General features: G+C 27.9%; 3 protein-coding genes across 3 annotated transcripts in view; 2 read left to right on the top strand and 1 right to left on the bottom strand.

Annotated features, from left to right (window-relative positions):
- LOC100168604 (transcription initiation factor TFIID subunit 10-like) lies at positions 1-2,469 on the top strand. The gene is made up of 3 exons (XM_001946301.5): positions 1-113; positions 200-264; positions 2,179-2,469. The coding sequence occupies exons 1-3, from the start codon at positions 33-35 to the stop codon at positions 2,384-2,386; spliced, it is 354 nt and encodes a 117-aa protein (XP_001946336.2). The 5' UTR covers positions 1-32; the 3' UTR covers positions 2,387-2,469.
- The window catches only part of LOC100161286 (solute carrier family 46 member 3-like), a gene marked incomplete at its 3' end in the record, with an annotated part of 46,682 nt that extends 40,253 nt beyond the window's left edge, over positions 1-6,429 (top strand). The window contains 4 exon segments of the mRNA NM_001163137.1: positions 489-520; positions 999-1,010; positions 3,016-3,043; positions 6,401-6,429.
- Positions 6,430-9,271: 2,842 nt separating this feature from the next.
- LOC100573147 overlaps positions 9,272-11,216 on the bottom strand; it is an 11,592-nt gene continuing 9,647 nt past the window's right edge. Inside the window, exon 6 of the mRNA XM_029486496.1 lies at positions 9,272-9,499. Coding sequence (XP_029342356.1) covers positions 9,317-9,499 — 183 coding nt within the window. The 3' untranslated portion in view covers positions 9,272-9,316. The remainder of the gene's footprint in view (positions 9,500-11,216) is intronic.

Here is an 11,216-nt window from a genome sequence, read left to right as displayed (position 1 = left end):
TTAAATTTACGTTGTTCATTGTTTGACGAAACATGATTGGAAGGATGCCAGTCGCCGGAGAAACGTTGTCGATATCTGATGTAATTGTGCAACTCCAAGACTATAGTCCCACCGTAAGAATTTAACACTACCTAAATAATTATTGTGACAATATTGTTACCATGACTGTTTTAAGTATTGATTTAATCTATATTTACAGATCCCCGATTCTATTACAACATTTATATGCTCAGAAGCTGGATTTGAGACAAATGACCCTCGAATGTGAGTTTATAAGTGTACAGCCATTCGTATTAACCCTATAATGCTTACCTTATTTTGATATAGGTTATGATTGGTTATTTTTGATCAATTTTACATGCATTACACTTACCCTGGGGAAGTGGTGTCATTTGGGGGGCAGGGTTTGCTTGTCATTAACTTGCCGGGTAATGGGTATGGGCTAGTCTTGGACCTTCATATAGTAGCTAACAGGTAATATATTTAGGTATTCCTCTACATATTATGTTTTAATTATTAAGTCATTGTTATCCCTCAATAAAATGCCTTATTTATGCCTATGATAATAACCACTAAGTATAAAATTATTTATGAAGGCTATTGATATAAAAATGCAATTGTTACCGAGAGGTTTTTTTTCTGTTTTATTATGGGCCGATCAAAAATGTTTCCCCCCTCCTCAAAAACTGAAATGATGCCACTGCCCTGGGGGTCAACAATACATTTTTATGGTCACTAATACACAAAATGCTAGTACCTAAGTGTTTTGTGTAATTATTATAACAAACGTATTGTTAAAAATCTTGGTGACATTATAGGGGGTCACAGCTTCAAATATATTAAGAATCACTAGTCCAAACATGAAATTGATTCTTGTAAAATAAATGAACAATGATTAACTAATAGCAAAATTATGTTGTTTTTCATCATTAAAATTTCTTAACAATATTAGTAAGAGATAGATAGAAGTTAGAAGAGCTTAATAAACGCTCTAAAAATGATCAGTGTTTGTTGAAAATCGACAAATGGTGGGAGTACTAGGGTTAAATAGGTAGTATAGTTTCACTAATATTGTAATGAATAATTCATAATTAAATATGGGTAGTCAGAAACTATAGGTATAATCTAGGTATTATTATCGTGTATTGTGAAATAATTTTGTCCGCAAAAAATTAGAAAAAATTAATATTTATGCAAATCGAATGAAAATTATTTGTGTTTTTTTCATTAAATTACGGAAGTTTTAATCCTTTCAATTTAAATAATAATAATTCATTAAAATTTCATTTTCACATGTAAGCAGATGTTTTTTTTTAATAACAAGTTTTCTCTTTACCCACAAATCATACAGCACTTGCGCCTCGACTTGCGCTAATTGTAAATAATTATTTTATAGATCTTGTAATATAAAAAATTAAAGTTAAAATAAATACATACATTTGATACTTTATAATTTTTACTATTTACATTAATGTTGTTGGTCATTTATGATATTTCAAATATACAGTAGGATCTTGATAACTCAAATCTCAAGGAGAAAAAATAAATTCAACTTATATATTTTATATAAGTACCTCATACTTTTAGGGTTAAGGAAAAAATTGAGTTATTGAGAATTTACTGTATTTGCTAAGTTCATATTATTATGTTTTTATGTAATTGTATCATAATAATATTTATCTTGATTCTCGGTCAAAGCCAGGATAGTCAGCTAAATATATACTATTGATTGTCAAGGAAAGAAATTATTATTACTTAATGAGTAAAGGTATTATTGTTTAATATCTTTGGAACAACATTTTTATTTTTTTTCTTAATCTAAATTTTTTATAATAAAATTTATCCTTAGCAATGCCCGAAAACTCAGCTTTTAGCTAATATTATAATATTATTTATGCAATTCTGCTAAATTTCAGCAGATGCAAAACAATTGTTGATATATTTGTATGAGATTATAAATAATATTTTAATGAATCCTATATTATCTTATATATTTTAGGCAAACAACTAATATAATCAAAAATTGCCTTTTTAAAATATTATTTATTATTTAAAATTATAATTGGTAAAACCAGCAATAGTTGGGCCACTGAATATAAAACCATATTATTGTAAAATAAATAATACATTTAAATTTTCATATTTAGTTATAAATCTATGTGCATTTATTTATTTCAGAGTTCGGTTGATAGCCATTGCTTCTCAGAAATTTATTTCTGATATAGCCAACGATGCATTGCAACATTGTAAAGTGCGTTTGGCTACCTTGCCAACTAAATCTGGAAAACTTCCTAAAAACCGTAAATTCACATTAACTATGGAAGATTTATCACCAGCACTCAGCGATTATGGAATTATTGTTCGAAAGCCTCCATATTTTGTCTAATTTTTCTATTTACTTGTACTCAATTATAATATTTTACTCATTACTATTTTAAATCATTAATTAAAAATGCGTGTTCCAATTTCTATGATGTAATTAAAATTTCCCTTTTATTTAACACATATTTTGTTATGTTCTGATAATTTGAAAATAAAATTAACTTCTATATTATATTATATAATTTGTATAAAAATAAATAATTTAAAAGTATTAATTCATGTATTGTGATGGTTATATCATTTTTTATACAGTAATAAAGGTATTTCTTGAAAAGTAAAAATGATACAATAAAACTGCACAAAAAGAACATAATATTTGATAAATGTCATGTTATTTCATTCCCAAATTATTATTTGCTTATATTTGATAACTGGATAAAAATGTACTAGTAAACCTGAACAAAATGCAAATGTTGCCATGTTATATAATGATGGATAGAGATTTATAAATTTTGGTTTTCTTTTGTTATTTTTTTCTTAGTAAATTACTTATTAAAACCCATGCAAGAATCTCTTTAGTCATAAATAATAGATTGTAAAGAATTTAAATTTCATTAAAAAATAAAAAATAGATTTGGGTAAACATTTTACGTAATAAGTTTTAAATAAATAATAATGGACCTGTTAACCACTGTTAAAATATATTGTATATTATATTGTGATTACTACAGATGACCTCAAAATAACAGAATCTCTGTTATTTAATCTAACCCTACTATCTCTCAATTCTCATCAAAATTAAAAGATGACTTAAATTTGTCTGCCTTAAAAAAATTAACAAAAATTTTAGCAAACTGAATTCAAAATGATCACTCAAAATGTTTTCATGGCTTGAAGCCGAAAATATTTTTTTTCAGTTTTGATATCAATTTCGTTTTTGACCGGTATTCAGTATCGGTTTCAAGGTTTGGTTTTAATGCAATAATAAACACAATTATATCGATATCGATATATCTAACTAATTTATAGGGGAATAAAACACAATTTAAGTTGTCAAGTTTTTCATGTTATCGTGACTTGACTGTAATTGTAATTGTATTTTTCAATTTTAGATCAGGAAACTTGCCTTGATAAAAATGTGTACCTCCCTATTCAAAATGAACACACAACAATGTCGAGGTATTGAAACTATCAAAAAAGAATAGGTATGGAAAAATAAAAAATAATATTTAATTTCTTGAGGGGAGACTAGAAGAGTACTAAATAATAAATAGGAAATAACATCGCAAAGGTCAGACGTTATATGTATAAGCGTGTATTGATCGTTGGAACTCTGCCTGCTAGAATATATAACCTCGTTTTATAAATGATACATAAAAATAAAACCATCGCCCATTAGTATTTGTACTGAAAAAAACTGTTTTGATAAAGAGTCCGAAAAAAATGTTCAAGCACTTTGATCCACTGAATAAAAATTTATTGACATTAATTATGGAAAAAAAAACTAAAAAAATTGAAAATATCCGTAAACAGCTCAAAACTAGCCAAAATGTTTTTTTTAATTTTATAAAGTAAGTATAGGAATTGATAAAGTAAACATATGGTGTAAATTTTAGGTATCTACAGTTATTCGTTTTTGAATTACAACCTAAGATTTGAAATGAAATTTTTTTATGAATTTCCAACTCAAAATAATTTGCGTATTTTTACGCAATTTTTACGTATTTTGTCTTTTTCAAATTTTCAATGCTTATAAAATATATTATTAATTAAAAGTAACAAGACTGTGTAAGTTAATAATTTTTTTTTTAACTCAGTTAAGTTAATATACACCAATAACAAAAAGTTCAAAGTTAATACACACTTTTTAGATTCTGAGTGGAACGATGAATGTATTGATTTTACAATGATGTGTGTTTTTTTTTTTATTTTTTTTTTTTCATTTTTTTTTTGTGTGTGTACACGATAAGTAGTCGAAATAATGCTTCGATTTTCAACTTCAGTATCTTCTTCGATTGGAAAGTGAATATCGTTGGTGCATTGGGGAGGTCAAAATTTAAAATTCCCAGTAATTTTCAAAAGCGCCAAGAAAAACCAAAGAAAAATTAATGAAAAACGGGAATTTTTACGCAAAATCGATTTTTCACAAAATATAAATTTATTAAGTTAAAAAAAAAGTTTATTTGTTTATACAACACTAGACTACTTAATTTTTACCAACCCAAATCTAAATTATAGACTATAGTGTTTATACTTTATACAGTATTTCCATATTAGTTAGATTCGAATGACATACATTTTTTACTTTAAACAATATGCGGTAAATATTTTTGGTATGGAAACGAAATAGACTGAAATAGTGAAGTATCACAAAATAATCAGTATCACCCAAAACACATTTTATACTTACGGATCAACGTTTCAAAACATCAGAAAAAAAGATGCCTATGCATCAAAATCTCAGCCCTAATTATTACTTATAAGTCTACAAACTCGAGCCACAGCATTTTTGAAATCTGTGATAACTTATTAATAATTTTACCTTCACTACACGGCGCTGTTGTTATTATTTAATTATTATATTTTAATCATGACATGCCAAAAAAGCCAAGTGCACAAAAAATAACTTAATCTTATTGAACAATGAAGAGCGGAGAGAGGATCAAGCAATATTACTAAACAATATTTAAAAAAAAGCACATATTGTAAAACAAATATTCTTTTCTGTGCTCAAAATCTAAAAGGTTAATGAGGATCTATCTCCCATATTTTCCGTGGGTAGCCCCCTTAGGCTTTAGGGGGAAGCAATTTTTTTTCACCAGAGCTAAGGGGGCGCATTTTTTTTTTTGCACCGGGTTGCAAAATGTCTAAATGCGGCACTGTATACATGTATTCAATTCTTAAACACTCGCACTCATATGGACGTAAAATAAATTACTTATATTAACTATAATGTGACATCACATATAATAATCTGTTTAGTGTTTACAAACTATGATGATCTGTTAAGCTTTTTATCGGAATAGAAAGATTAAAAAATCTGATATGTAAAAGTATTATACGTACGCGTGATGCGGATAGACACACGGAATTAGCATTTAATATTATAAAACGTCGTGTGACACGTCATATATATTATAGTGACACTATATAAAAATATCATGCCGAAGATGGACATGCCAAAATATGCACACAACAAGTCTGAGATAAGGGGCTTAACAATAATGATGCGTTTCACAATGAGGATGTGTTGGTTGAGCTTAAAAAAAATGATTATACAATGTTACCCAGACAAACGCTGCAGGTACTACCGTTACGGTAGGCACATCATTTTTATACTAGGAAAATATTATTTGCATTCATTATTATATTTTGCACGAAATAAAAATTCTTATATTTTTCCTGTCACTTATTATAATTATTATATTGAATTGAATATATTATATAACACATAAACACATACGTTATTTATATATTCTCAAATGTCCTCGCAGAGTTGACTTATATATTGGATCATATACTATGATATCATGTCTCATTTACATTTTATATTGAATTACATACCTACCATTCCCGAACTGTAAATCAACTATATATTATATGGTAATAAGACAATAATTGAATTCCTTGCATTCTGTAACTGCAGTGGTTGAGTGGTTCTTATAAACTAACGAACTTAATTTACCTAAATATGATAAAATGGTATTGTGTCTAGTGTACACGATCAGATTCCTCAATGTCTTGTTTCTTAGACACCAATTGCATGTTTTCAAATGTTCAGTATAAACGCTGGTTTAATTTGATTTTCAACCGAACACGATATTACTAAGGTGTAGGTAAATAAAATATTAATTGCGATAATCACTAGCTGAATCCTTATAGTTTACCTCCCCATACTTAACTACGTATCGTACCCAACCTTTTGTGAGGGGGTAAGCTGGGGGAATATCCCACCCACTCTAATTTTGGCCAAGGCCGTTGAGTATTATATTGATTCAATAAACGATGGTGGCGTCGCGGAAGTATTGCGAAAGCAGTTCCCGCGGCGCGTCGTCGTCGGTTACAAACTGAAAAAAATAAGGTAAAAAAAATAATAATTTCGATAATCAGTATCTGAATCCTTTTATAGTTTATAAGTTTGTGAATGAATGCATGATATGCGTAATATTTAATTACTAATTGTATTTAAAAAAAACCACCATACATACAATTTTATCCATTTATAATTTTAAGTGGGAAATGTTATTTTAATTTTTGTTTTACGGGTTATTATGCGAACAACTTTATAAAAACAAAAACTACAAAACAAGGCAATATAATCAATATAAAACGAAAACTTAAAATGTATCATTATTATTGATTATTAAAACTACGTGCGGTTCAGACCCTGCCACGTATTTTCGAATCGTCATTTGGCGATCAATCGTCGTTTTGGCTAATGGAAACAGGTTGAATTGATGAAGGTCGTTCGACTGAACACGCAGTTCTGCAATAGGTAATTGTGTAGGTACGATATGAGACGTATCGCGAAAGTCATGTCCGTGTAACGCAGTCGGTAGAGGAACATCCGTCGTCGAGTCACTCCACGACATCCGCTCTGGAACCGTTGATTTTGTCGTACCTACACGTGATTTCGTTAGATTCCGTTTCGATATTGGCCGGAAATGGAAATTTATTCTCACCTCGAATGGACAAATATTTAATAGTTAAGTAAAGTCGTAACACGTCTAATTACTTAAAGTTTTGAAGCCGGTTTTATTCAGTTTGTTCTTTATCGTGATAATAGTAGTTGCCGAATAGAACTAAGTAAAATAGTGCGAGCAAAGAGGGAATCAATAAAACTATAATGATAAAAAGTAAATGTAAAATAAATAATGCAACCCGGATGGTGCTTTAATTGTGTATGGAACTTTGCTCGAAGGAGTACTTATTATTATCATTTTGAAGATGACCTGATCGAGTCCAAGGTGGCCGCATTTTACTCGTGAGCCGTAACGTATATGGAACCATAATAGTATAGTGGTGCTAAATATTCCATCGTAAAAAAAAATTGCATAATATATTATTAACAAATGTATTTACGCCTGTCGTTTTATCAAGATTTTGAAACATAATCAGTTTCCGTGAGAATATTTAAGGTGGATGTAATTTTATTTTTTACGGTTTGCACCATACGTTCTGGAATTTTAATCACATATTATAATATAAATAAATATATATTATAACATTTCATCTCTTAAACACTTAGAGTAAACGTTTGTCGATTTTGGATATAAAATATGAATACTGAAATATGCTGATTTCTTAAAGAAGCAGAGACATTTCATATTTTGTGGATAAAGAAAGATTGTATAATATGGTAAAGTAATGTCATATTATTGTTGTCGTTTGACTTTAATAGTAGGTACATAAGTATTTATGTATGCCATCTACATTCAGTGCCAACTGTTAATTTTACATATATCAGGCGCTTTACCGTTTTACGTGATTTATTCGTAAAATATCGGGAAATGTATGAATTACATCTTAAAATTGCAATATAATATTATGTAAGTATAATTTACAAGCTGACGCACTTTTTCACAATTAATATTTAATATTTGAATTTTTTTACAATCATAATTGTAGTCAATCAACAATTTATAGTTTAAATTTCGAACTATCAAAACTACTGAAATAAAAAACACTAAAATACTACTTAAATACTACTTAAATACTTATCTACATTAAAATACATATTAATTAATTAAATGCAGTACATGCATTATATTATTGTTATTACTAATTATTCTTAGGTGAACTTAAATTGTATAGGTAACGCAATGGATGTTATATAAGAAATAATTCTGTGTTTCCGCCAACCTCTGCTTCATTTAATCGTTTAGTAAATTTAATTTACTTACTATTTTTATTAATTTAATTATGTGGTTGACACAATCTTGTAATGGCCTAAACCACTATAGCTAGTTTGCAATAATAAGCAATATAATATACAGTAGGATGCATTTAAGAATTTTTACTTATTATTGAAAAAACATTTAAGTTGCAAAACTAGAAAAGTAAATAAAAAAATTAGTAATTAAATTGTTTTTGACTGTGTTCAATTAATTTTTGTGTCCATATTAATTTTGAACTTATAAATAGTTAAAGATATATAGTTTGTTAACTATTAATTTAATAACTTAGGTATAAATTAATGTTGGCTTTATTTAACTAATTTAGGTTATTTTTTTTCATTAACTCTTGTGTTGTACATTTAAATCTTAAACAAATTATTAAGCCAGTTAATTTTGGTAATTATAAAATCTATAATAATTTATGGAATATTTTATTTTGATTTTATTCTATACAAAAATTTAAAAATATATTAGTACCAAAAATGAATACATATTTATTGTCCATGCTCTTTGATAACAAAGTAAAACATCGTTAACAATAAATCAACGATTTGGTTAATTACATTAATTCTAACGTATATGAAATATTTAAATTCTTTTTCAAAATACAGTTATCAGAAATATTTAATACAATATACCTAACTCATTCACTACAGATATTCTAACAATAGGTGGCTCTCTCAATCGGTTTTCGAGTGCTTGTTCCCTTTTTTGAGCTCGAAAGTTTCGCTCACGTTTACCACCAGTTTTAGGTTAGGTTAGTATAATATAACCAATATAATTCGAATTAATAACAGAGGACGCGGCTGATAGACTTCGGCTTGAACCACAACTAAATATTGCAATGATTTTCACCTGTTCCGTCATCAATGGGATGCTATATAGTATATATATATTTTTTTTACTTGGTATTGCCGTATTTTGCATATTTTCTTGCACTCATTCGTACATATTTTATGTAAACGAATTTATATTGTTTAAAATGCATATTGATGTTAAAATAAATAAAATGTATGATCAAAAGAATACAATTATTAACGTTTATTATATTTTATTATTTTCCGAAAGAGATATAATATTATACTATCTTAAACGAATTATCTATTAGGTTTTTTCATGTCTAATTGATTCACAAAGGCACATATTTTTTCTTTTAATACGTTATTTTCACGCTGTAATTTTTCGTTCTTTTCGTCTAAAGTTTTACATTCGATCTTTACAGATGATACACGGTATTGAATATTAAACAATATCCCTTGTATTGTTGATTGATGATCAGGCTACAATAAATGATACATTTCTAATTAGTTTGATTGATCTGTAACTGTTCTTAGTTTATCGTACGGAAAATGTTCCTAAATACCTATTTACTATGTCATAATAATATAAATATAAAATAATAAATTATTATTTTATTTCATATTAATTTACATTCATTCTCGAATTCAACTATGATTATATAATATAAGACTATCATAATTGGTAAAACACGAGGTGGTCAACGTGAACCACTTAGTCCATAAACGAATCTCGTTAATCGTCATAGTTATCCGTAAACGTAGACAAAAACAATATTTATATTTAATATAATGTATGTAAATTATATAAAAAAATATAAAATATAATATATATTTATTTTTTCATTAAATAACCCGTGGCAACTTAGGCCATCGAGTGTTTCTTAACTGTGGGCGAGGATATTGTAGTTTTAAACACGTGTGTTTTTAGTTTGGTAGAATTTTCAAGTGGGCACCCGTAGATATCTGCCATGTCCGGGTGGGGGATGGTGGCCTCTCTCACCAGACACTATGACTGCCCGAAGAGAAGAGCCACCGGCGACGGTGCGCATCGCAACTGACCCCTTAGTCCACTCAGTCACTCCACGCCACCCCCCCCCCTCCATTATAATATTTTATTTCTCTCACCTAAATAGTTAAGTACTTAATATAGGTATGTATAATTAATGTATAATACATTTTAGAATTTAGAGTTATATTATGATGAATAATATATGTTTATAATATTTGTTCACATATTAGAATTTGATAATAATATGATTGATCCGCCTACCGCATGGTATAATAATAAATACAATTATACAACAGACCATTTTAATTAAATATTTTTTAAAAACATGAATATTTTAAAAATATTCTTGAAGTAAAATCGGAGAATACATAAAATAATTTTAAAAGTCGCAAGACATAATATGCTCACATTTTTTCCCAGCCAATATGACGAATAGGCCGGCCTCAAATGTGTCATTATTATTGAGACAGTGCATTTTCAGTATAATTTTTGGGGGAGTTTACCAATTGCACTTAAAACTACCTTTTCGTACTTATACCAATTACTACGCTGGGTAATTTTCAGAGTTGATAGACCAAACACACTAAATAACAGCCTATGGTAGTATTTATTTTATTCAATAGCACATATTATAACATAATTTTTATTGGAATATAATGAACATGAGCGTCAATAATACATTTATAATCTATATTATATTATTATATATTAGAATATTACAGAACATGTTTAGTGTTTTAACACAAAATATTCATAGTGCATAAATAAATAGCTTTTTTTTCAGATTTAGAAAAACAAATTTGTTCGTCAATTTTAAATTTTTTAATGTTATACGACTGACGAATATGATAGTTAGTATATATTTATAATAGATTTAATAAGCATACATCTAAATATAAGCCAGAAATACTAAATAGCTTGATATAAACCTTGGTATACTGACCTTAAGAATATACAAATTGTCTTTTAAGTGCAACTGGTCCGTTGTTTGCATTTATCATTAAGGGGATTCGATATACCGTGATTTAATGTTTTCGTCTAACACACGTATGACATAGTATTTTAGACGTGTTTTTTGCCAAAGATACCAATTGATCTAATGAAGCGATAAGAATTCTGAAAACAGTTTTGAATTTGTCATCAAGTCTACTTGAAATAGATTTTCCCACATTTTTGATTTTAGTTTCT

This window comes from Acyrthosiphon pisum, chromosome A1, assembly GCF_005508785.2.
Source record: "Acyrthosiphon pisum isolate AL4f chromosome A1, pea_aphid_22Mar2018_4r6ur, whole genome shotgun sequence".
Taxonomy (NCBI): Eukaryota; Metazoa; Arthropoda; class Insecta; order Hemiptera; family Aphididae; genus Acyrthosiphon; species Acyrthosiphon pisum.
The sequence above is the reverse complement of the archived record's forward strand: the minus strand, read 5'-3'. Positions and strand labels throughout refer to the sequence as shown.

Coding starts and splice junctions, on each gene's coding strand:
- LOC100168604 (XM_001946301.5), top strand. CDS start 33: ATGATTGGAAGGATGCCAGTCGCCGGAGAAACGTTGTCGATATCTGAT. Junction 114..199: donor TCCAAGACTATAGTCCCACC/GTAAGAATTTAA, acceptor CTATATTTACAG/ATCCCCGATTCTATTACAAC. Junction 265..2,178: donor GAGACAAATGACCCTCGAAT/GTGAGTTTATAA, acceptor TATTTATTTCAG/AGTTCGGTTGATAGCCATTG.